This window comes from Alosa pseudoharengus, unplaced genomic scaffold (assembly GCF_046254945.1).
Source record: "Alosa pseudoharengus isolate Yale_2024_CS ecotype anadromous, Long Island Sound unplaced genomic scaffold, YU_APseudo_1.1 YU_APseudo_1.1_scf_8, whole genome shotgun sequence".
NCBI lineage: Eukaryota > Metazoa > Chordata > Actinopteri > Clupeiformes > Clupeidae > Alosa > Alosa pseudoharengus.
The window spans coordinates 30,013,887-30,041,431 of NW_027468870.1; the positions used below are offsets into that span (position 1 = coordinate 30,013,887).

The 27,545-nt window shown below is 41.9% G+C and overlaps 4 protein-coding genes and 2 pseudogenes across 8 annotated transcripts in view; all 6 read right to left on the reverse strand.

Moving 5' to 3' along the window:
- LOC143112540 (protocadherin gamma-A11-like) overlaps positions 1-27,545 on the reverse strand; it is a 143,869-nt gene that overhangs the window by 51,325 nt on the left and 64,999 nt on the right. The window lies entirely within an intron of this gene.
- Positions 7,398-11,646, reverse strand: LOC143111932 (protocadherin gamma-A10 pseudogene; annotated as a pseudogene).
- LOC143111933 (protocadherin gamma-A3-like) lies at positions 12,417-14,750 on the reverse strand. Its single transcript, XM_076274177.1, has one exon. It carries the CDS (start codon positions 14,748-14,750, stop codon positions 12,417-12,419), a length of 2,334 nt encoding a protein of 777 aa, XP_076130292.1.
- LOC143111934 (protocadherin gamma-A11-like) lies at positions 15,166-21,229 on the reverse strand (annotated as a pseudogene).
- LOC143111936 (protocadherin gamma-A10-like) lies at positions 21,407-23,827 on the reverse strand. Its single transcript, XM_076274179.1, has 2 exons — positions 23,499-23,827; positions 21,407-22,217 (listed from the first exon to the last, which is right to left on the reverse strand). The coding sequence occupies exons 1-2, from the start codon at positions 23,825-23,827 to the stop codon at positions 21,407-21,409; spliced, it is 1,140 nt and encodes a 379-aa protein (XP_076130294.1).
- LOC143111937 (protocadherin gamma-A11-like) lies at positions 24,282-27,524 on the reverse strand. Its single transcript, XM_076274180.1, has 2 exons — positions 25,014-27,524; positions 24,282-24,308 (listed from the first exon to the last, which is right to left on the reverse strand). Exons 1-2 carry the CDS (start codon positions 27,471-27,473, stop codon positions 24,282-24,284), a joined length of 2,487 nt encoding a protein of 828 aa, XP_076130295.1. The 5' UTR covers positions 27,474-27,524.

Below are 27,545 nucleotides of genomic sequence, written 5' to 3' on the forward strand. Positions count from 1 at the left end.
GATGTACTTTGACATCTTAGAGGTAACTTCTTACAATTAACCCACTGTAGAGCACAGCCATAATTATCAACATGGAATTGACAGTAAAACAAATAGACCTGATTTTGAAAGTTTTCACATTTTAAACCTTTCTCTGGCTAAAACTTATTTTCAGCAATATATAGAAATAAACATTAAAGTTAAAATACATATATGTCCAATGATATTTCACACATTTTATGTTTTGTTTGGCTTAAAGAAGACCATTGATCTGTTGTGAATGCTTAAAAATCAGGTCCACTGTTTCCACTCTACTGTGATGGAAGAATAAATGTGTCTCTTACCTGGAGTAGATACAGATGATGAAGAGAGGGAGAGGCAGATACATGGGGGAAAAGAAGGAAGAATTTGGTTAAGAGAGGAGCAACACGTCCCACAAACATGAGATCACACTTACCTGAGAGAGAAAAGAGACATGGACAGAACGTGTTGTGAGAGAGCAGAGAAGGCTGCCACACAGAGGCAGGTAGACCTAACCCTAAGTGTTGCACTACCACCCTGATAGTTTTGCTAACAGTTTTAGTAAATGCAAATGCTTCCCACAATTACATTTCTTTGCCATTGATAAAAAATGGTGCTTATGGCACAGCCATTGAACCTACAAGTAAGCTAACTGAAGTAGCTTGTCCTGGTCTGCTAAACTTTTACACTCTAAACTTTGTTTAAACACTTTGCAAAACACAGTTCTCTTCATTAGACATATGCAAATGTCACATCACAACCCTCAGTCCTCATGGGTGCAAATACTTATACCATTTTGTTGAGCTAGTATAAATGAAGTTAAAGTTGACTGGTTTAGCAGACTTTGAAATCCAAAGCAACACAGACTGGCCCAGGCACACTGATTGTCAGATGATGTCATTACTGCTGCTCCACCATGCCCACAAAATTAATAAGCCACAGGTTAGATACTGGATAACAATGGAGACCCATAGTGGAGGGAAAGGAAAAATAACCCTCACCAATGGGATCTGGGCCACTGTAGCAAGTATGATCCAGACATTTTGAAATGAGAATAGGTAAATGGACCCATCCTTTCTGCACCATGCTACTGAACCCACAGTGCTGCACGGTGTATATCACAGTACCACACTGCATCAGCACTTACAGTAACCCACGGCAACATTTCATGTAATACAGAGATGTATGCCACAGAGGAGACAGGATGTAAGCCTACCATGCTGGGACATTAAAGTAGTTTTAAATACCTTGTAACTCATCAGTTAAACTCTGTATTTTAACTGATATAATTTTTTAACTCTTTTTCTCAAATTGTAAATGTTAATGTGTTTCAGTTATCTTGGAAAACTGCCATGTGAGTATTACGTAAAACTTCAACTTGAATTTGAACTTGAGCTACCCTGCTATTTGTTTCAGTATCCTCCCTTACACAACAGCAGCTGTTCAGACAGTGTGTGTTGAATGCTGTGTGTTTGTTTTGGGGTTCTGTGTGCCTTGACAAAATGAGACGCATAATCCGAAATCGTGTCAAAGCAAAAATTAAAAACTGTAAACTGAACTGAACTGTATTTTAGTTTCCTTTAGCCATGACGCTACCGGCAAACTGGCTACCGGCAAATGCTGACTTCTATCCCAGTTGAATCTGACTCAACTGACCAAAATATATCTGTATATAATGCACATCCTGATAATAGCCTTGTTTACATAACAGTATATTAGTCTCCTGAACATACATGAGCACATCAGTGCTCATAGGAGATACAGCCAGGGTGGCATTGGATGTTATTTAATAAGAAACATGATGGGTTGCTTAATTCCATTGATGGCAAGAGTGCAAAGTAGATGTCAATATGAATACACACACACACACACACAGAGAGTGAGAGAGAGAGAGAGAGAGAGAGATGCAAAAATCATCCACCCATCAAAACGTACTGAACCATAACAATACCCACTCAGCACAACTCACACCAGCACATTCAGACAGTCTAGTAATGTCAACAAAGATGTGTTTTCACTGTTATATGCAGTTTGTGGAAACATGGCTTCTCAAAATGCAGCGCACTGTTCAAAACTCTTCCCAGACCATTACACTTTGGTACCACACACACAGCACAGCACACCTTATTCATTTCAACCCATCACATATTTCAGTTTGCCATATGGGGCTCATATCTTTAGGGAATTAAATACCCTTTGTTTATACTGGACCACACCATTTTTGAGCATGTGATGATGAGACTGTGACATTTCTACACATTGTGACATTAAACACCCTACACAATCAGTCAGTAGAACAGCCGTGGATTTACAAAAAACTAGAATGAGATGTCCTACACATCCCACCCATACAGAGGAGCAGTTTACACACTGCCAGAATATACAGACCACAGACCCCACTAACTGTATACTGTGGAGGTACCCCCTGTGTTTTTGGAGAAAATGGACCAGCCTACATCGTGACTAAGCCTGTTACCATGGCAACCTATCCTGTCCTGGAGTGTGTGAGTGTGTAAGAGTGTGTGTGTGGGTGTGTGTGTGTGTGTTTATAGGAGGGAGGTGGGGGCGGGGCGTGAGCAGGCAGCAGGAAGAAAAACAGCCTTTTTCACAGGCTCAGGAAAACATGGCATGGCACATTCAGGTCAGACAAAACACCAAGGCAATGCAATGCCTTTACACTGAAGAAAGATTAGAAACAAGTGGCCTATATTAGTGAATGGCATCCGCTATGGCTATCTGGTTGTGTGTTGGCACATCTGACCGCTTCTTAAGCAGCTACCTTGTGTGATGACAAAGACAGTTTGTGTTAAATGACTACATTATGCTTTGTAATTTCATATTTCAGCCCTGGGATGGGATGAGGCTACGACATAACAGATGCTGCTCAGACATGGGGATGAAGGAAGTGAAGTCACAGAAGTGACAGTCACACAGTCACAGGCAACATAAGGCATAAAACATCACTGCAACTGACACGGAATGAATGAATATGGTATACTATCTGTACTCTGTGTCTATGTGTTGAATCTCTCTCTCTCTCTCTCTCTCTCTCTCTCTCTCTCTCTCTCTCTCTCTCTCTGTCTGTCTGTCTGTCTGTCTGTCTGTCTGTATGATGTGTGTGCATTACTTCCATCTTCTTTAGCTGATAAAGCTCAAGAGTATTAAAACAGACATCCATTTTACATAAGTAAGTTAGAATATCAATAACTCAATCTAACATACAAAGATCCATTGACACATACACACAAATAGGACACAGAGCTGAAATAAACTAATCTCATTCTCTCCTCGTCCCATAGATAACTGTTCTCAGCACTGTATGGGGATTGACTGTTCCCTAGTATGTGTGGCCAGTTGCTTTGCAAATGTATAGACACATCCCGGTCTGTGACTGCACTAAAGCTGCTCTGTTTGAAGCAATATAAAGCGTGCACGCTGGGGCTCTATTTGCCTTTGCCGCACAGTGCTGCGCTAGCTCACTCATAGGGTAACAGTGCAACATAGTGCTATGCCCTCACAGCAGATATAATTATGCTGTGTCTGAGCACACACTGGCATTGAAATATATCATAGAGAGAATAACCACTAAAAGGTCAAGGGTCAGCCTCTGTTCAAGGCCAAGTTCTATATTACCACAATGGTTAGCTCACAGCAGTTAAGTGAGGTTCAGTAAGTGTTATGTTCACAGCAGTTAAGTGAGGTTGGGTAAGTGAAAACAGCCTTCTGTTAAAGTACATTATGTCAGCCAGCGATAGGTTTCTAATGCTCAGGATAGCATGTAATTATAAGTGAACACATGTATGTAAATAACACATTTAAATGTTGATAACAACAAAAGAGAAACTAAAGGACATTAGAAGGCACAGCAAAAATCTTACTTGTACCCCCTAACCACATAGACAGTATACATGCTTAGTCAAAAATAATATCCAAATAATGTCAATTTTCAGCAATAATGGAAATTCTTGATGGATCCTCAAATGTTAATGTCTGAAAGCCATTTCCAGATAAATTGAAACTATCAATAAATTCTATCAAGCCATTGTTTGAAAACAAAAATCTGCATTTTTTCTCTGTACCATGAGAGCTAACTAGTCTCTGCTATAAGGTGTGTATGTCTTGGTGTGGAAATTTGAGAGCAGGGACGTGCTCCCGGGGCCAAAGGAATAAATGCTTTACCGATCTGATGCAGGGACCGCTAGTCTTCTACATCTGTGTGAGAAACCTGCATTGTATACTTCACAATGTTAACATGTCCCTAGAATGGTCTCTGCTCTGGTCCTCTCTGGTTCTCTCCCTCTCTCTTTCTCTCTAGTGTTGATTCATCAGCATGACTGTTGAGATACACTGTTGTCAAACCATAAAGAATAATGAAACGGCACATTCACAGGTAAAATAACATTAAAACATTGATCACTCTATCATCTATAATATATGCATGATGTGACTACATCGTCATCGTCTTACTGTTTTGTTTGTGAGCAAATCAATTGCATGTGTGTGATGGTAATACCTGCATAAAAAATGAAAGATAGATTTAACCCCTAAATTAAGATGTTTGGCGTTACTCTAAATTACTTGAACTCAAACATGTATGATGATGTGATATGCTTCTAGAACCAGATCTCAAACAATGCTGGCAAAACTCAATTTGAACCCATGTCAAGCATGATGGATTCAAATGACAAAAAATGGGGTGATGACTGGAAATATAACTCTCTCTCTCTCTCTCTCTCTGATGTCACTAAAACAAATATATTTATACCTATATGATGTATGATACAGCCTAAATCCATTAAGCTAATTGGAATCATTGGCATGTCTACAATGTAGAATTTACAGTCTCTCTGTGTGACTATATTATACCCACGATTTAATGGAGTTACCTCCCCTCCTTTAAAATGAAAAACATCAATACAAAACGTCCACAAGCCACGTTGACCTTTTTAGCAAACAAACATTACAGAACAAAGTGATTAGCCTAACTCATTGATGTAAACAATAGAGCTCATAACCGAAGCTCATAGCTGATCCGTCCAAATAGTTAGCAAACTGGCAACGAAACAACACAGATCATGAAACAAGCATTTCTGCACTGCTCATCACAGCTGTTCATCTGGATGAAATAAACAACCCTCTTGCTTTACAGCCCAGCACTTAGACCATGTGCCATTTCATTCAGTAGACGACTGAGACCTTGAGGGTTTCTTCTCCCAGGCCTGTGTCCTTCTGTGACAGTAGCCCACACAGTGCTCAGCGCAGCCTGACATGATGTGCATTCCACCCTTGAATTGTTCACCCTCTAGTAACTGCTCCTGTAAGCGGCCTCTCAGTAAAATATGTGTGGGATTGCTGGACGCTTACTGACATTACAATGGGAGCATCCGTGGCCTACTGGTTAGGGAATTGGAAGGAAACCAAAGGCTGGCCAGTTTGATCCCTAACAGGTAGGAAAAATGTGAGTGTGATAGAACAGCACTATCCCACATCCACAGATTATGTGCCCCTTGAGCAAGGCACCCAATCCTGGATGAAGGCCTGCCCACTGCACCGGGTGTGTATGTGTGCTTCTGGTGAGCTCACTGCTCCTAGTGTGTGTGTATGTGTGTACCGGATTGGTTAAACACAGAGGACAAATTTCCTTCAAGACAAATAACGTAACTTAACTTAACTCACGCTTGTCTTTAAGTTGATATAGCTGTGCATTCATTTGGGTGTTAGTACGTTGGAGGTTTGTGTGAGTGAGTGTTAAAACTTAGACCTATGGGAGACAAAGCGATTAGATACTATGCACACCAAACTGTACAACATGCACTCAATGTGATCATATTTAACTTGCTGAAAGGTTGCCAGACAACTAAATGAAAACAACTGCTAGTCCGTGTACTGACTACATTATATGTCCAATTGATAATCAGACCATTAGTCCAAACAATGCAATAGTTGATGACAAAGATTTCACAAGGCTCAGTTTTCACTTCACTGATTCCACCAAAAACTAAGATGTCTGTCAGCTTTAACCTTTACGGTGTGACGGGAATGTTGGAAATTGAACGTTCTAAAGGGAATATCTGGGTTCATTGAATTCAACATGAATTTTTAGAACTATAAATTTTGGCGGAATAGAATCTTCTGTTAGAATGTTCAAAACTCTGCTGAAGGGTTAAAGGAGAGTGACATCTAAGTGTACAGCTAGCTCTGATGCTCCTGATAGCCAGATAACACTTCAAATCAAATGCAGCGTGTATCAAACCATATATACAACAGTATATACAGCCACTGAACACTGAAGTTAGTTAGTGCACTCCCTGATGTACCTGATATAGTGCACTCCCTGCTGTACCTGATATAGTGCACTCCCTGATATGTACCTGATATAGTGCACTCCCTGATATGTACCTGATATAGTGCACTCCCTGATATAGTGCACTCCCTGATATGTACCTGATATAGTGCACTCCCTGATATGTACCTGATATAGTGCACTCCCTGATATAGTGCACTCCCTGATATGTATCTGATATAGTGCACTCCCTGATATAGTGCACTCCCTGATATGTACCTGATATAGTGCACTCCCTGCTGTACCTTCAGGACAGGAAGAGGCCATAATAAAATATGTCTCCACATGATGAGCTGGTTACAAATGTGAGGTGCACTGTAGACGTTTGTGTGGCTGACTAAATTGAATTGTATACTAGGAGGAGAGTGTTTAAATGAAATAAAGACACATAGGAGCATCAGTGCAAATTAGCTCTCACTTGCCTTCTCACTTAAGCTACTCAATAACAGAGCAGCTCTGTGGTGTTGTAAGAAAAGACATGAGAGCCACTTCTATGAGGTGCTTCACATCTGTTATACATAGTGCAATGCAGAAACATCCTCAGCCTTTTCTAGGCCAGTCTACTGTGACGTGTACAGTACATCATGAAGTCACACCTCAATACATCTGTGCACAGTATTCAGATGAAATGTTACAACTTAAACAGACAGGTATGGGATGCCTGGGCTACAGAAACATGAAATAGCAGCGCTATCACGACTACTGGTCGACGCCCTCCTCACAGCTGTTATGTCACACATGTGAATCTAAAGACTCTTCCGTAACATGGAAATGCATAATATGATATCCACCTTTAGTGGCATAATATGGGATACAGTTCAAGGGTGAAGGGATTAGATATGAGAAGGGTCCATGACATGGTATTTTAAATATAGGGCATAATTCTCCAGCAAACTAACTGAAAGTGAGGTTGTAAATGTAACAAAATATATCACAGTATACTAGTGATTGTCACAGTACCACCACATTATATAACTGCATGACAGGACTTCAAACGATTGCATGGTGTGGGTTGTCTATCCCTACAAACTCAATAATAAGCACAAGCTGGTGTTCAGCTCGGCTTCTCATCTCTGATTCTCTCCTCCTTTCTGCAGCACCGACTGTTGCCGTGACAACCAGGATTGACCTTGCTGCTAGTCTCTGCGGCGGCTGTAGGAAGGGAATGCAGCGGGGAGATCTGCACACGAGGCAAGGACTACACAGCACAGCACAACACTGCAGACTTCTCCTGCATGTGGACATGAGTGGGCTGAGGGTGTATGCATCTGCACTGAAGTCCAGTTATGTATGTATGAGTGAGCAGCTCATCCACTGGCCAAACACAATCTAAAATTCACACAATTCACAGCAATTTCAATTCCATCACACAAACAAAGGGAAGCACTTGCAGCTACACTAAGAGTTAGGTACTTGGGCACCAAAACAATGTGATATTTGTATGTTCTACATCCTGCACACAGTTAGCCATTAGCATTAGCCTTATCATGCTTTTCAGTACATGGAATAGTGATGGCTCTCCTTCCTCTCTACTATTACTACACCAAATGGATTCTGCCCTGCTGGAATACAGTACATGACACTGTTTTAAACAGTTCCAGTGTTACACAACTCGCTTCTGACTGCAACGTCAATGGGACGAAAGCAAGCCCAGTACAAGAGCGTGACTCATGCACAGTAATAGCCACCAACTCCCTTTTTGCATGGCTTCAGTGGTTATTCAATAGAAACCCAAACAAGGAGCAGGAAGAGAAAATGCCACTGCTAACCCTCAGCTAAGACTGCATGACTGAGAGCAATGTGAAATGCAGTAAGGGAGAAATGAGAGGAGAACAGAGCATCCCTACAGTACAGTTAGAATATTAAAGCTGTGTGTGTGTGAGAGAGAGACGACTGAATGTGGGTCAGTGTGCTTAGGCTGGGGAGAGGGGGAGGGAGATGGAGAGAGAAAGAAGGGGAACAAGGAAGGAATGGGAATGAGAGATAGTAAAAGGAAGGGAAGAAAGGGAGAGGAGTGCAAAATGAGGCTTTAGATGAGTTGCTTCGGAAGTAATCCCCTGTCCACATACTAATCATGATACGAGTCAGGAGCTATGAGATGTCATTATAGTAACTTGAACCAAGTTCAAGTTACTATAATATAAATATGTTTGTATTTAATTGGAAGACATTTTACACTGCATGGGAGTTTGATCATATTTATGTCAAATGTATTTCAGTACAAAGACTTTGAGGCATATTATGAGTAGCATCTCAGCTCACCCACAGTTATCCTACAGAACATAAGAGCACGTTGAAAAGCCAGTATCTCACACAAACCACAAAAAGAACAGTAAGAATATGCTTCTTATGTGTGATTTAGCCAATAAATGAAGGCATAATGGACTTACAAAGGATAGTGTATGCGGTCACTGTTATCTCATAAACCAAAAGTGTTTTACCAAGCTGTGTTAAGAAAGGCCAAACAGAACTATTCAATTCGCACACTGACAAGAGACAACAGTAACATAATAACTGATCTCTCTCAGTATTTGAAGAGAATGCTGGTATGGGGTATCTGAAAGGAGGGATGACCACTTATATTGAAAGTACTGAGGAGGGTTAGATGACTGTGTTCATTTGTAAATATGAATCTGTTCAAATGGTCTGGACTGGACGTCATCTTACTAGTCATCATGGCTGCAGGGGGTTGAGACTATCCTGTTCACTGGCGTTTGAGTGTATCTCAGGTGATTCAGGCCTACTTACAATGGAAACCCAGTAGCTAAACATGTCTGGTGAAATTCCAGTGGTCCAATAAATACACTCATATTCTGTATTCTCACAAAGATCAAAGGCAATTTTTATCCTGTAGGCCCGAATGCTAACTATTATAAAAGGTAACATAGTCCTCACATTAAGAATGCAATTCCAAGAGACCTGTGGTTCAAGTCTAAATCAGACAAGTATGCTGACTCTTCCTCACCTCTAAAGAGAGTTCAGCATCCAGCTGTTCTTTCTTTTCTCTCAGTACTGTTCCCGGCCGACTCAGGCTCACCAGGGTGTTCTGACTGTATGGTCTCATAGGTTTCACGTCACTCCTCCTCGAATCAGTGGTCCCGCAAAACTCATAATTGTAGACTTGCTGCATTGTTCCATCAGAATACATGGTAGGATAGTAGGGGATGACTGGGAGATTATTGGCCGATTTATAATACAACTTTCTCTGTCTCCATCTGTAGATTTTAACAGATATGATTGCAATAACAGAGAAAATGAAGAGGAATGACACTACAATCAGGGCTATGATTAAGTAAAAAGTCAGGTTATCATTGTAATCCTTGTCACGCGTAAAGTCTGTGAATTCTGAAAGCACTTCAGGAAAGCTGTCCGCCACTGCCACATTCACATTGACTGTAGCAGAGCGAGAGGGCTGTCCGTTGTCCTCCACTACAACAGTGAGTTTCTGTTTCACAGCATCTTTATCAGTCACCTGGCGCACAGTTCTGATCTCTCCATTCTGTGCGCCAACTTCAAACAGCGGCCTGTCTGCAGGTTTCTGTAGTTTATATGAGAGCCAGGCATTCTGTCCAGAGTCTACATCAACAGCCACCACTTTGGTCACCAGATAGCCAATATCAGCTGATCGTGGCACCATTTCAGCCACCACAGAGCCACTGGTCTGCACTGGATAGAGTACTTGTGGTGTGTTATCATTCTGATCTTGCACAAAGATGTTCAGTGTTGCATTTGTGCTCAGAGGGGGAGTGCCTCCATCCTGTGCTTTGATTCTTATTTTCAGAGACTTGATCTGTTCATAATCAAAAGGCTTCATGGCGTAGATCACACCAGTGTCTGTATTTATGGAAATAAATGATGCCAGGGGTGTCCCATTTAAACTCCCATCATCGAGAAAATAAGATATTCTTGCATTTGGGCCCCAATCGGCGTCCTTAGCTTTTACCGAGAATATAGACAAAGATGGGGAGTTGTTTTCCAATACCAAGGCATTATAGGTTTCCTGCTCAAATTCTGGCGCATTGTCATTGACGTCTGATATCTTTACACGTAGTGTCTCTTCACTGGATAGCGACGGGTTCCCTCCGTCTATGGCAGTTATGGTTATATTATACTCGGGGGTTTGTTCTCTGTCCAGTGCTGAATCTGTTACTAGGTTGTAATAATTTGGTAAGGATGACACTATTTTAAATGGAGAAGCCCGAGGGATTGAGCATGTTACTTTTCCGTTTTCACCCGCATCTAGATCTTGGACATTAATCATTGCTACAACAGTTCCATGTGCTGCGTTTTCAGGCAAAGCACTGGCAAATGACATGACGGTTATTTTTGGAACATTATCATTTACATCAATAACATCAATTATGATTTCACATGAGGCTTTCAAACCCCCGTGATCTTTAGCTATAACGTTTACCTGAAATTGTTTGTATTTCTCGTAGTCTATTGATCCTGCTACCTTAACCTCACCAGTTACTGTGTCAATACTAAATAAAGTCTTGACACTGGCCGTGGCATGTTCAAAATAATACTGGATATTAGCGCTTGACTCCTCGTCAGCGTCTGTTGCTGTAACAGTTGTTACCAATGTACCTATCGGGGCATTTTCAAGCACCGAGGCTTTATATGCTAGCTGAGTAAATATAGGTGCATTATCATTCGCATCTAGAACACGAATATGGATTTTTACGGTCCCGGACCGTTGTGGATTGCCGCCATCAAAAGCAGTGAGGGTGAGGTAGTGATTCTCCATTTTCTCTCTGTCCAAAGGTGTTTTAAGAACCATTTCAACCTTTTTATTACCATGTGCATTGCTCTGCACATTCAGACTGAAATGGTTTGTGGGATGTAGAACATACTTTTGTAAGGTATTTATGCCCACATCTGGATCAATCGCGCTTTCTAAAGAGAAACGTTCTCCAGATAGGGTGGATTCGCTGATTTCTTGATCAATTTCATTCCCTGGGAATACAGGGCTGTTGTCATTTATATCCACTACATCGACGGTTACACGATACAACTCCATGGGATTTTCTAGAATTACGTCAAAACTCAGACTACAAGCCGCTACCTCTCCACATAGCTGCTCGCGGTCCATTCTTTGTCTTACTACCAGCTGTCCCTTCTCTCTATCCAGTCCAATGTACTCACTGCCATCCGAGGTGAATACTCGAGCCCTCCCGGACACAAGTCGCTTCAGTTCGACTCCAAGATCGTTTGCTATATTCCCGACAATAGAACCCTTCGCCATTTCTTCAGGTATAGAATATCGGATTTGTCCCATCGTGAAATGAAATAGGAAGGCTCCCAACAGCACAAGTGACAAAAGCCGTCGTTGAAAACAGCAACTCTTCCCCATTTTGATGTAGTCTATAACGTCCACTGGCTTTAACAAAACGTCAGATAAGCAATTCAAAGAACACCAATCCGAAGAAATGTCTTAAAATGATGTCTCCACAACAGGACCCAGAAAGTACAGGTCTTAACGACACTAATTAAACCTTATTGGTCACCGAATATCGACTGCTAGAACACATTCTGAAATAAATCTTGTTTTTGTAGCTATACTCCTTAGCTTTTAAAGGGATGGGAGGTACGTGGTATGAAAAACCTACATGCGATCAACAGCGGCACTTAGGGCCCGACGATGGTATTGCAGTGTCAAGGTGAACCTGTGTGGTAGTGATGTGGCTTACCTAGCAGTTTTATAGCCTACTGTTCCCTGACTATAACGCACATATCAAAGACATACCAGTGTATTTGACAAAGAAACCACAAGCATATGTAGGCAGGGAGAGACCAGGAGAGAGACGTGTAGATGTAGGCCTAGACACATGAATAGTGTAGTTGAGTCCGCTCAATAGGGGATATTGATTCATAGGCTCTGTTGTAATTAAAGAAATGTAGCTTACATTTCAGATAGGCCTGTATTATGACACTATAAAGAATGAACAGCACACAACTATCTTGCCAAATGATTTGCTTAAGTTGTACATTTGTTTGAAGCGTTTCAGGTTGAAGGTTAACACAATCTAAACATTGTAAGGTAAAGAGTAAACACCCACTTAGGCCCAGTTCAAACTTGTGTATTCTCGCACATTCTCACCTCTAAAGAAAGTTCAGCATCCAGCTTTTGTCTCTGCACTGTCCCTGGCCGACTCAGGCTCACCAGGGTGTTCTGACTATATGGTCTAGGTTTCACGTCACTCATCCTCGAGTCCATAGTTCCGCAAACTTCGTAGTTATACACGTGCTGCATTGTTCCATCAGAACACATTGTGGGGTAATAGGGGATGACTGGGAGATTGTTGGCTGATTTATAATACAACTTTCTCTGTCTCCATCTGTAGATTTTAACTGATATGATTGCAATGACTGAGAAAATGAAAAGCAATGAAACTACAATCAGAGCTAACACTAAATAGAAAGTCAAGCTATTATTGTAATCTTTGTCGTGCGTAAAGTCTGTGAATTCTGAGAGTATTTCAGGAAAGCTATCCGCCACTGCCACGTTCACATTGACTGTAGCTGAGCGAGAGGGCTGTCCGTTGTCCTCCACTACAACAGTGAGTTTCTGTTTCACAGCATCTTTATCAGTCACCTGGCGCACAGTTCTGATCTCTCCATTCTGTGCGCCCACTTCAAACAGCGGCCTGTCTGCAGGTTTGTGTAGTTTATATGAGAGCCAGGCATTCTGTCCAGAGTCCCCATCAACAGCTACCACTTTGGTCACTAGATAGCCAATATCTGCTGATCGTGGCACCATTTCAGCCACCACAGAGCCACTGGTCTGCACTGGATAGAGTACTTGTGGTGTGTTATCATTCTGATCTTGCACAAAGATGTTCAGTGTTGCATTGGTGCTCAGAGGGGGAGTGCCTCCATCCTGTGCTTTGATTCTTATTTTCAGAGACTTCACCTGTTCATAATCAAAAGGCTTCATGGCGTAGATCACGCCAGTGTCTGTATTTACGGAAATGAATGATGCAAGAGATGCGCCATTTAAAGTCCCATCGTCGAGAAAATAAGATATTCGTGCATTTGGCCCCCAATCGGCGTCCTTGGCTTTTACCGAGAAAATAGACAACGATGGGGAGTTGTTTTCCAGTACATATATATCATACATCTCTTGTTCAAATTGCGGAGCATTGTCATTGATGTCTGATATCTTTACGCTCAGAGTCTCTCTACTGGAAAGCGATGGGTTGCCTCCGTCCACTGCGTTTACGGTAATGTTATATTCTGGCATATGTTCTCTGTCCAGTGCTGAATCGGTCACAAGATTGTAATAGCTTGCTAACGATGGCACTATCTTGAATGGTGAATTGCGATCAATTGAACAGGTGACCTTTCCATTATCACCGGAGTCAAGGTCTTGGACATTAATCATAGCTACAACTGTTCCGAGTGCTGCATTTTCAGGTAAAGCGCTAGAAAATGACATAACTGTGATCCTCGGAATATTATCATTTACATCAGTGACATCAATAATGACTTCACATGAGTCTGTTAAACCGCCGTTGTCTTTAGCTATGACTTTTATCTGAAATTGCTTTTGTTTTTCATAATCAAGGGGTCCAGCAACCTTTATTTGCCCAGTTTCCGCATCAATAGCAAACAAAGCCATGACGCTGACTGGGGCATGTTCAAAATAATACTGTATATTAGCATTTGTCCCTTCATCTGCGTCAGTTGCCGAGACTGTTGTCACCAGCGTTGCTACTGCTGAATTCTCTAGCACAGAGGTTTTGTATATTGCTTGGTTGAATATAGGTGCATTGTCATTATGATCAAGAACAGAAATGTGAATTTTTACTGTCCCAGATCGTTGGGGGCTTCCGCCATCGATAGCAGTAAGAGTAAGGTAATGATGTTCTTTTTTCTCTCTATCCAAAGGCGTTTTGAGGACCATTTCAACATTTTTACCACCGTCTGACCTGCTTTGTACATTTAAATTAAAGTGGTCTGTGGGTTGCAAAACGTATTTCTGCAAAGTATTTAACCCCACGTCGGAATCAATTGCGCCTCCCAAAGAGAAGCGCGCTCCGGGTAGGGCGGATTCGCTGATTTCTTGGTCAATTTCAGTCTTTGGAAAAACGGGGCTGTTGTCGTTTACATCCTGTATATCTATGTTAATACTATAAAGCTCCATGGGATTTTCAAGGACCACTTCAAAACTGAGGCTGCAAGCTGATATCTCACCACATAGCTGCTCGCGGTCAATTCTTTGTTTTACTACCAGCTGTCCCTTCTCTCTATCCAGCCCAATGTACTCACTGCCATCCGAGGTGAACACTCGAGCCCTCCCGGACACAAGTCGCTTCAGTTCAATCCCAAGATCGTTCGCTATATTTCCAACAATGGATCCCTTTGTCATTTCCTCAGGTATCGAATAACGGATTTGTCCCATTGCAAAAACCACCAGAGATACAAACAACCACAAGAGCGATAATATCCATCTCTGACAGCAGAACCCCGTGTTCATCGTGATATTGGTCCAAGGGAAAATATGCTATCAAAATAACAAAGACTAAATCTTCGTTCCGTTGTAAAAAAAATACTAGACTATTTAAATTACCCAAAGGCTTCGCCACAGCATTTAAAAGGAATAGCTGACGCGATAACTGCAACCAATGTGATTTGGGCCGAACCTTTCTTTACTGTTTATAGATGATGGGAGGTACGCAGTGAAGCCGAGTACACGCAATCAACAGCGGCACTTAGGGTTCAAAAAACGAATTACAACATTTAAACTAGGCCTAATGGTTTGAATGTCATATGTATCCCGTCATTTTGTATATTGTTATGATAGGAAATGCATTTTCTTACAGAGCTGTCTGCAATGAGTAATAATGAAAAAAAACTGAATGAATCTAATCATGAAAGATGAAAGGATGTGGGTAATCTGTTAAATGCAAATCAACCTGCTCAACCATTGTGTTGCTTTAATCAACAAATGATGCATGCTCTTGTGTAGCCTACAGTGACGTGCACGTGTGCACAAGTTTGTTGGTGTCAGTAACTGTAGGCTATGATTGTTGGGTATTTTAATGGCAAAAAGTAACATCTATAAAAAACATCTATTAGGCCTATATGTATTGATCGCATTCCATTTTTATCCAAACGATTGAACATCTCACCTCTGTGGAGAAATCTGTATCCTGCTGTTGCATCTTTTCTCTCTGCACGGTCCCCGGCCGACTCAGGCTCACCAACGTGTTTTGGCTGTACGGTCTGATGCGTTTTACGTCACTCATCCTCGAATCAGTGGTCCCGCAAACCTCGTAGTTGTACACGTGCTGTAAAGTTCCGTCAGAGTACATTGTTGGGTAATATGGAATCACGGGGAGATTATTGGCCGATTTATAATACAACTTCCTCTGTCTCCATCTGTAGATTTTGACAGATATGATTGCAATAACAGAAAACATGAAAAGGAGGGACACCACAATCAAAGCCAAGATTAAATAAAAAGTCAACTTGTCATTGTAATCCTTTTCATGCGTAAAGTCAGAGAATTCAGAAAGCACTTCAGGAAAACTGTCCGCCACTGCCACGTTCACATTGACTGTAGCTGAGCGAGAGGGCTGTCCGTTGTCCTCCACTACAACAGTGAGTTTCTGTTTCACAGCATCTTTATCAGTCACCTGACGCAAAGTTCTGATCTCTCCATTCTGTGCGCCAACTTCAAACAGCGGTCTGTCTCCAGCTTTATGCAGCTTATATGAGAGCCAGGCATTCTGTCCAGAGTCCACATCAACGGCCACAACTTTACTGACCAGATAACCAACATCTGCTGAACGAGGCACCATTTCAGCCACAACCGACCCACCGGTCTGAACGGGATAAAGAATCTGAGGTCCGTTGTCATTCTGATCTGTAATGAAAATAGTTACGGTGGCATTGCTGCTGAGAGGTGGGGAGCCTCCATCCAACGCTTTGACTTGAATGCGTAATTCTTTAATTTGCTCAAAATCAAAAGCACGCACTGCGTGGATGACACCACTCTCTGAATTGATTGAGACATATGTCGAAATTAAATCACTGTTTCTCTGGGCCTCCTCCAGATAATATGATATTCGAGCATTGTGACCTGCGTCTTTATCATTGGCCGCCACAGAAAACACAGACAGGCCCGGTGAATTGTTCTCCATGACATAGGCAGTGTAACTTGTTGACTCAAAGACTGGTGCATTGTCATTAACGTCCGATACTTTCAATATAAGAGTTTTATTCGTCGAATATGAAGGAGATCCTTGATCAGATGCTGTTAGTGTTATGTTGTATTGAGGGACCCTTTCGCGATCCAGGTTCTGATCGGTGACCAAACTAAAAATATTAGAAGACGAAGACTTAATTTTGAAAGGTAAATCTTTGTCAACATAAAGTCTCACATCACCATTTTTATCTGAATCTGAATCCTTAACGTTTACCATTGCCACCACTGTATCCGGGGGGGCATTTTCAGATATATGATCAGAAAATGTCATAACTGTTATTATTGGGGCATTATCGTTCACGTCCAACACATCAACCAATACTTTAACTGTGTCACTTAAACGTCCGTGATCAGTTGCTTTCACATTTATTTTATACTGTTTGTTGTTTTCATAGTCCAGGTTTCCTATTACCTTGATATCACCAGTAGTACTGTCAATTTCAAACACATCCGCCATGTTATCAGTGGAATGTGAGAATGAATAAGACACTTCTCCATTCACCCCAGAATCTGCATCCGAGGCACTAACTGTCAAAACTACGGTGCCTTTAGGGGAATCCTCCGGTAGAGATGCTTTATAAAGACGAGAATTAAATACTGGTGCATTATCATTTACATCTAATACGTCAATGTGTATTTTCACTGTCCCTGTTCTGCTGGGAGATCCTCCATCTACAGCGGTTAGCGTCAAAACATGCTTTTCTGTAGTTTCTCTGTCAAGTGTTGTTTGGAGGACCATTTCCAGATATTTACTACCGTCTGAGTGTGAATGCTGAATAAGCTTAAAATGGTCACTTGGTAAGAGAGAATATGACTGAATGGAATTTATTCCAACATCACGGTCTACCGCATTTTCCAAAGGAAAGCGTGTCCCAATAATAGACACCTCGCTTATTTCTAGCTTCATAGTCGTATCTGGAAACAATGGAGCGTTGTCATTAATATCTAAGATTTCCACGTCAATACGATGCAGTACAACTGGATTTTCGAGAATGATTTGAAAATGTAAAGAACATGGAGCTATTTGGCCACACATCTCCTCTCGGTCAATCTTTTCTTTCACAATGAGAGTGCCTCGGTCATTGTTCAATGCTACGTACTCACGACTGTCCTCTGTAAAGATCCGTGCACGGCCAGTTTTCAATCTTTTGATATCCAGACCCAAATCCTGTACAACATTTCCCACAACAGATCCCTTCGGAAGTTCTTCTGGGATAGAATAGCGGACTTGTCCATTAATGCCAACCACACCAATGTACAAAACAAGGAGCTTCAGTGGCCACGAATACAGTCTAATTCCGCCTCTTCTCCGCTCGACACAATATCCGTCACCCATGATTGTGGAAAAACAGCCAAAAACGTTTGGAATGAAAAAGCAACTAAATGTACATTCTACCCCAAATGTACACGAGAGTAAAACAGTGTTAACGCTTTTGTAATCAAAGCTGATATGTCTGAAGATGGAGGTAGGTACCGGATAGGGAGTGACTGCTATTCAAGTGTCCAAAATAGTGTATTGCTGTTCAACAGCGGCCCTTAGAGTTTATTTGTTACATTGCAGCTTACAGTCGACCATGGATTGACATGACTGGCGCACATGTTCATATTATATTGAAATCCCCATCGAAATAAGACGACAGACAAACTGATGCAATAGAGCATAATTCAGGCTAATAGGTGTTGCTGTACATTTACCCTAGAGGATTTAAGTGTTCAATGATATCTCACCTGAGGTGGAAACTCTTCACTGTCCTCCCTCCTCTGAACGTGTGGAAGTGTCAGAGTCCCGTTTGGATCAAAACCAATGACACTTTGGCTACCAGGTCTAATACATTTCAGGTCACTTTTCCTGGAGTCTGTAGTCATGCACACCTCATAATTGTACACCTGTTTCAAAGTTCCAGTCCCTGTGGTGTCTGCATAATGAGATGGATAATATGGAATAACTGGCAGATTGGAATGATACAGGACGCGCGATTGTCTCCACCTGTAGATCTTCACTGAGATTATGGCAACTAAACACGCGATGAAGAGAAAGGAAACCACGGCTAGAGCCAAAACTAAATAAAAAGTCAAATCTCCATTATAATCCTTGTGCGTAAAATCAGTAAATTCGGAGAGAACTTCAGGAAAGCTGTCCGCCACTGCCACGTTCACATTGACTGTAGCTGAGCGAGAGGGTTGTCTGTTGTCCTCCACCACAACAGTGAGTTTCTGTTTCACAGCATCTTTATCAGTCACCTGGCGCACAGTTCGGATCTCTCCATTGTGAACCCCAACTTCAAACAGCGGCCTCTCCAATGCTTTTGGCAGTTTATATGAGAGCCAGGCATTCTGTCCAGAGTCCACATCAACAGCCACCACTTTAGTGACCAGATAGCCGACATCTGCTGATCTAGGCACCATTTCAGCCACCAGAGCACTACCAGTCTGTACTGGATAGAGCACCTGAGGCGCATTATCATTCTGGTCTTGTATTCGAATCTGGACAGTGACATTGCCAGATAGTGGCGGTGATCCGCCGTCCTGAGCTCTAACATGTATCCTAAATGTCCGAAGCTGCTCATAATCAAAGGAGCGCACTGCGTAAATTACTCCTGACTCAGCATTGATAGAGACTAGAGATGACGCCGGTGCTCCGTTAATCTGAGTCTCCTCTAATATGTAAGAAACACGAGAGTTTTGGCAGCAATCTGCGTCTGTGGCTCTGACTGTAAATATAGACATGCCTGGTGAGTTATTCTCCATGATATGTGAAACGTAATTCGTCTGTTCAAAAACAGGCCGGTTGTCATTTTTGTCAGCTATGCGCAACTGAATGGTTTTGTTTGTTGAAAGAGGTGGCGATCCCTCATCTGTGGCTATAATGTTATATTCGGATAACAGCTCCCTATCCAGCGTCTCCTCCGTCAGTACAGTGTAATAGTTTTTCAAAGAGGATTTGATGCTAAAAAGGAATATTTCTGTTTATTTTGCACCTCACCTGTCCATTTTCAGCCGAATCTAAGTCTTTAACATTTATAACAGCCACAGTTGTGCCAACGGGGGCATCTTCAGAGACAACATTCGAGAAGGATGTTAATGATATCACCGGAAGGTTGTCATTGACATCAACTATATCTATAATCAAAACACACGAATCAGTGTAACCGCCATTATCTTTGGCCTCTATGTTTATCTCGTACTTCTTAGCTTTTTCGTAGTCAATATCCCCAGCTACTGTCACTTCTCCTGACTTCTCATCGATTTCAAACAGCCCACGTTCGCTTTCTGATACGTGCCGAAATGCATATATCACCTCACCATTGACACCTTTATCGGCGTCTGTGGCATGACGCGTAATGACGGGGCTTCCTTTAGGGGGATTTTCTGCAACAGATGCCCTGTACACCTTCTTGGTGAAAACGGGAGCATTATCATTGACATCTATCACCTTAATATTTATCTTCATCACTCCAGACTTGGATGGATTACCACCGTCATTCGCAGTTAGTGTCAGAGATAATTCTTCAGTCTTTTCCCTGTCTACAGGGGACTGTAGCATCATTTCTATGTACTTCCGTCTGAGCGGGTTTCGTGTTTCAGTATGAAATTATCGGTTGGTTTTAGACTATAACCCTGAATGCTATTATCTCCGACATCAGGATCATAAGCGCTGTCTAGTGGGAAGCGAGCTCCAGGGATTGCAGTCTCCATGATTTCAATGCTGATTTCGTCTTTTGGAAATGTCGGAGCATGGTCATTGACATCCAGAATTTCTATCAATACCTCATACAGCTGAATGGGATTCTCTAATATAATTTCGAAACTGAAACTACACGGAGATATGTGCTTACAAAGAAGCTCACGGTCTATTCTCTCACTCACCGTCAGCGTCCCTTTGTCTGTATTCAGCTCTACATAAGGACTGCTGTCTCCCGCTACGATACGAGCTCGGCCGCTCCGAAGCCTTTTCATGTCGATACCCAAGTCATCTGCGATATTTTCTACAAGAGAACCTTTCACCATCTCCTCCGGAATGGAATACCGAACTTGTGCCCTCACATAGCAAAAACAACAGAGAAGACTGACTGACACGCACACATTTCAGAAAAAGAAGCTACGTAGAGGTTTGGCTGCCATATTTTAAAATGATGTAAATTGTATCCTCAATGCAGAACAGGATAACAAGGAAAATAGGCGAAATTCAATTAGATGTCTTCAATATGAAAGTGGTCATCCACAAATCCATCCTTACTGATTCTGTTTAGCATCCAGCAAACACAAAGTGCTGCTCTGTCTTTCCGAGAACAGCAGAATGATTTTTTTATTCAAATAACGAGACCCTCATCTTCCTTCCGCTTAACCAACAGCGGCACTTACTTACAGACCGATAACAGAAGTGCAACTATATTTTACAACATTGCACTAAATTAATCAAATACAGTGATATGTAGATACAGGTACGCTGCAAAATGTAACTTTACGAAGTACACATATTGAATCCGATACTCAGCCTGAGGTAAAGCAGAAGAAGGGTATTTGATCATCACATTTGTTTCTTTAAAAAGTTCTCTTAACTGATAGTATATGGTCATTTGAAAGTTAAGAGCAAAGACATGGTGCTGAAGCAGTAGAAACATAAACTAAGCCCTTTAAAAGAGGCCACTACGGCTGTCGCTGTCCACCATCTGTGGTGCTGAAACCAAACGCAAACGCTTTAAATCAGACCAATTATACCGACAGAAGATATGATGAAAGAGAGAAAGACAGAGAAGAGGAAGCCTCACAATTAAATGGCCAACACATCAAAATGTCAACAAGAAAACTACGTCATAGATGATATACAAAAAAAATGTCCAAATGTATCAAAAGTTCAAGGAAACCAAGGGCCTCACCTGATCTGGAGAATTTAAATCATCTAAGAAAAGTTGTTCTTTCTGTATTCGCTTCATGGTTTCAGTGGCATTTGAGTCCATTATTAACACGTTCTGACTAGTGGGTCTTAGAAACGTTCCATCACCTTTCCTGGAGTCTGCCGTCATGCACACCTCATAATTGTACATGTGCTTTAACGTCCCGGTTCCTCCAGTGTCTGTGTAATGAGGCGGATAATAAGGAATGACAGGAAGATTTGACTGATAGAGGTGAGCTTGTCTCCATCTGTATATCTTCACTGATATTATGGCAACTAAACACGCAATGAAGAGAAAGGACACCACAACTAGGGCCACAACTAAATAAAAAGTCAGATCTCCATTATAATCCTTATGCGTAAAATCTGTGATTTCTGAGAGTAGTTCAGGAAAGCTGTCCGCCACTGCCACGTTCACATTGACTGTAGCTGAGCGAGAGGGCTGTCCGTTGTCCTCCACTACAACAGTGAGTTTCTGTTTCACAGCATCTTTATCAGTCACCTGACGCACAGTTCTGATCTCTCCATTCTGTGCGCCCACTTCAAACAGCGGTCTGTCTCCAACTTTATGCAGCTTGTATGACAGCCAGGCATTCTGTCCAGAGTCCACATCAACGGCCACTACTTTAGTGACCAAATAGCCAATATCTGCTGAACGAGGCACAATTTCAGCTACGACTGAGCTGCTTGTCTGCACTGGATAGAGAACCTGTGGCGCGTTGTCATTCTGATCTTGTATGATAATCTGCACAGTCACGTTACTGCTTAGAGGTGGTGACCCCCCATCTTGCGCCTTTATCGTAAACTGTAGATTCTTCATTTGCTCATAATCAAAAGACCGTATGGCATGGATGACGCCGCTGTCGGCATGCACAGACACGTATGAGGAGACCGGTACGCCACTAACGGAGCTCTCCTCGAGTATGTAATTTACACGCGCATTCTGATTCCAGTCAGCATCTTTGGCCTTTACTGTAAATATAGCTAAACCAGGCGAATTATTTTCAACTACAAACGCCTCATAATGATCTTTTTCAAACAAAGGTGCGTTATCATTTACATCTGAAATCTGTAAGCGGAGAGTTACATTGCTGTATAACGGAAGGGCTCCTTCATCAGAACAAATAACAGTGATGTTATACTCTGTTTTTTTCTCTCTGTCCAGGTCACTATGTGTAAGGAGACTGAAAAAGTTTTTTGATGGAGATGTAATTGTGAAAGGGATGCTGTCTTCAATATTACATTTCACTTGGCCATTCTTACCCGAGTCAGGGTCGTTTACATTCATCATTGCAATCACTGTGCCAGTATTTGATTCTTCAGAAACCGAATTAGACATAGAAATAATGCTAATAGTTGGTTTGTTATCATTAACGTCAATCATGTCAATTATTACTTTACAAGAATCAGAGAGTCCTCCCTGGTCTTTTGCTTGCACATCCAATTCATAACGGCTTGAAATTTCATAATCAACCACGCCATCAACGGTAATGTCTCCACTTTGTGGGTCTATGCTGAATAAATCAGTCAATCCCTCCATTGTATGTGACATGTAATACCTAATCACGCTGTTTGAGCCGTCGTCTGCGTCGGTCGCGGTCACAGTGACAAGCTTAGTGCCTCTTAAAGCATTTTCTGTTAGTGTTGCTTTATATATTTTTTGTGTAAACACAGGAGCATTATCATTTACATCCAGAACAGTTACGTGTATCTGCACTGTACCTGACATCTGTGGCTCACCACCATCCTTAGCGGTCAATAGTAAAGACAAGCGCTCATGTTTCTCTCGATCAAGAGGTTTTTGAAGAATCATTTCAACATTTTTACTTCCATCTGCATGACTGTTCAATTTTAAGGCGAATTTATCTGTTGGCTTCAGCGAATAGCTCAGTAAGCCATTGCTTTCGACGTCGCGATCCACGGCTTTCTCTAACATAAATACAGCTCCAGTCATAGCTGATTCACTAATTTCGAATTTCATCTCATTTTTCTTGAAGCTAGGGGCATTGTCGTTTATGTCTGTGATTTCAATCGTGATTCTATACAATTCCATGGGATTTTCGAGAATTACTTGCAAATGTAAAGCGCAAGGTGTTGTCTTTCCACAAAGCGCCTCTCGATCCATTTTCTCTTTTATGAAAAGCGTCCCTTTTTCTTTATCCAGACCGATATATTCTGTTCCATCCCCGGTGTATATACGCGCCTTTCCTGACATTAGCCTCTTCAGTTCCAATCCCAGATCTTGAGTTATACTTCCAACTAAAGAGCCTTTCGACATTTCCTCAGGAATAGAGTAAGTGACTTGTCCGTGTATATCGCGTAAGAAGAAAGAGATCAAGAGTAGTACTTGCCACCACATTGTTTTGCACGCCATTCTCCCCGCTCTTTGTCACCCCTGCCTCGTAGCATAGGCCTAATGCGAAAAAGGTATATCCCGGATAGGTTTCTTACAGACGCATTTTGAGGCAAATATGAAACAAACACGCGAATAAAAGAAATCGGCTCCACTGTAGTCGAAGTCGTACCGACATGCGACGTGCGAGTGTGCGTTATAGATACATCCCCTTTTTCTATTCACTGAGATAAGAATAAGGATAACTCAAAAACTCTATGACCAACAGTGACCCTATGAGTTTAAACACAGAACTGCAACATATGCAGGCTGCTTTGAAAATATAATTTCCCAAGAGCAGGTGCACAGATATATTTAAAAAATAACAACCAACGTAGGCATGCATCCACAGAAGTGAAAACAACATTATTCCTTTATATAATTCTGTATCTCTCTCTTGCGTTTTAGGTAGGCCTACAATATAAATTGAACTGTCCTATGTGAAGTACAGACTGAAGTCTAACTTGAATCAAGAAAACAAATCACAGAGAACAATCTTAATTACTTTAAATTCTAAAACATCTCACCTGATTATCATCTGTGTCAAAGTTTGCTTTGTCTCTTGGTGGGAGAGGCAGAGTCAGTGTCCCTCCATTGTCAAGGCTAATGATGCTTTGGCTGCCAGGTCTCATGTACTTTAGTTCACTCTTTCTAGAATCTGTCGTCATGCACACCTCATAATTGTAGACGCGCTGTAAAGTTCCAGTGCCTACAGTGTCTCCATACTGTGGCGGGTAGTATGGAATGACTGGCAGACATGACTGATAAAACATGCGGGATTGCCTCCATCGGTAGATTTTTACTGAAATGATGGCAACTAAACACGAAATGAAGAGAAAGGATACTACAGCCAAAGCTAAGATTAAATAAAAAGTCACGTCATCGGTGTGATCTTTGTTGTGCGTAAAGTCTGTGAATTCCAACAACATTACTGTACACTGGGTTGGCAAATTAAATGGTAAGGCAAACGCGCTTAATAACCTACATAAATATGGCGACTACATTTTACGCAAGCACCATACAAAGGACCACCGATGCTCTTTAGACCGGTGAAAAGGATAAACAAATACGTCACAGTAAAAATGTAATCCAGGTGGGATCAGAACATAACAAAAATAGAGGGTTTACACAAGCTAAACCACACACAGGTAAAGAGTTTACTGCTCACCTGATCCGGTGAATCGAAATCGTCCATTAACATTTCTTTATTCCGCATTCGTTGCATTGTCTGCGTTGAAACTGGGTCCATTATTAAAACGTTCTGACTACAAGGTCTGGCAAACGTTGCGTCACTCTTCCTGGAATCTGTCGTCATGCACACCTCATAGTTGTATACCTGTTTTAGAGTGCCTGTTCCTCCAGCGTCTGCGTAATTAGGTGGATAGTACGGGATAACTGGAAGTTTAGACTGATATAAAAAGCGAGATTGTCTCCACCTGTAGATCTTGACTGAGATTATGGCGACTAGACATGCAATGAAGAGGAAGGATACAACAGCCAGTGCCAAGACTAAGTAAAAAGTCAAATTATCATTGTAATCCTTGTCGTGCGTAAAGTCAGTGAATTCTGAGAGTATTTCAGGAAAGCTGTCCGCCACCGCAATGTTCACATTCACTATTGCTGAGCGCGAGGGCTGTCCGTTGTCCTCCACTACAACAGTGAGTTTCTGTTTCACAGCATCTTTATCCGTCACCTGACGCACAGTTCTGATCTCTCCATTGTGAACCCCAACTTCAAACAGCGGCCTGTCTGCAGCTTTCTGTAGTTTATATGAGAGCCAGGAATTTTGTCCATAGTCCACATCGACAGCCACGACTTTGGTTACCAGATAGCCTATATCTGCTGATCTAGGCACCATTTCAGCCACAACAGAACCACCTGTCTGTACTGGGTAGAGCACTTGGGGCGCATTGTCATTCTGGTCCTGTATTATAATCTGGACAGTGGTGTTTCCGTTTAATGGCGGTGAGCCACCATCCTGCGCTCTCACACTGATTTTAAATCCCCGAAGCTGCTCATAATCAAAGGAGCGCGCTGCGTAAATGACTCCTGTCTCAGCATTGATGGAAACTAATGATGACGCCGGAGCTCCGTTTATCTGCGTCTCCTCCAGCAAATATGTCACACGCGAGTTTTGACAGCAGTCTGCATCTTCGGCCCTGATTGTAAATATAGACACGCCTGGAGAGATATTTTCGTCTACACTAGCTGTGTACAAAACACTATCAAAAATAGGCCTGTTGTCATTGACGTCAGAAATCTTTAGATGAATTGTCTTTGTAATCGACAGAGGTGGCGATCCCTCGTCTGTTGCAGTAATTGTAATATTGTATTCAGGGTTGATTTCTCTATCTAAACTCTCATCTGTCAATAACGTGTAGTAATTCCTGAGAGACAATTTTATGACAAATGGAATATGTTTACTGATAGTGCAACTGACCTGACCATTCACTCCTGAATCTGCGTCTTTTACGCTAATTACTGCCACTGTTGTTCCAACAGGGGCATTTTCAGGGACTGGATTAGTGAATGACGTCAGAGATATAACAGGAGTATTATCGTTCACGTCTATGACATCAATTATGACAACACAGGAATCAGTAAGGCCACCGTGATCTTTGACCTCCACATTCAACTCAAACTTTTTAGTTTTCTCAAAATCTATATCTCCTGAAACTGTGATTTCCCCTGAGTTTTCATCGATCATAAACAGGCCAATTTGACTGTCGCCCACTTGCCTTAGTGAGTATAAGACCTCTCCGTTGACACCTTTATCTGCATCTGACGCACTTACGGTTGTGACTAGTTGGCCCACTAGTGCATTTTCGGGGATGGAGGCTCTATATATCTCTTTTGAGAAGTGTGGAGCGTTATCGTTTATATCCAAGACTTTAATTTTTATCCTCATCTGTCCCGTTTTCGGCGGTTTGCCACCATCACTCGCTGTTAAAATAAGTGATAGTTCCTCTTTACTCTCGCGATCGACTGGAGACTGAAGAATCATTTCAATGAAGTTATTTCTATCTGGTCTGTTTTCGTGTTTTAAAATGAAATTTCCCCCAGGTTTTAGGGTATAGCCCTGTATAGCATTTACTCCGACATCGGGATCGAATGCCCTATCTAATAAAAACCGTGCTCCCGGGAGAGCGCCTTCACTTATCTCAATGGCAATTTCCTCTCTTGGGAATGTCGGTGAATGATCGTTGACATCCAAAATTTCTATAGTCACTTCATACAATTGAATCGGATTCTCTAATATCATTTCGAAGTTGAAACTGCAGGGAGAAATCTGTTTACAGAGGAGCTCCCGGTCTATCCTCTCACTCACCACCAGCGTCCCTTTGTCTGTGTTCAGTTCAACATAAGGGCTGTTGTCCCCAGCTACTATCCGGGCCCGGCCGCTGCGAAGCCGTTTCAAGTCGATGCCCAAATCCTCCGCAATATGTCCAACAACAGAACCTTTGCTCATCTCCTCTGGAATAGAATATCGCACTTGTCCAGTAACAACTGAGATGTACAACAGTAGCAACAACGAAATTTGTTTCCAGTTATCACCGCCGCGCACACCCTTGATGTCCATTCTGTACATCCCTGCATGGAGCAGATTAAATGGAACCCAAGCGAACATACTAATGATAGCAAATCAATTTCCACAGTAGTAGTCAATCATCTATTATGGAAGGCAGCACAAATAGTTCCC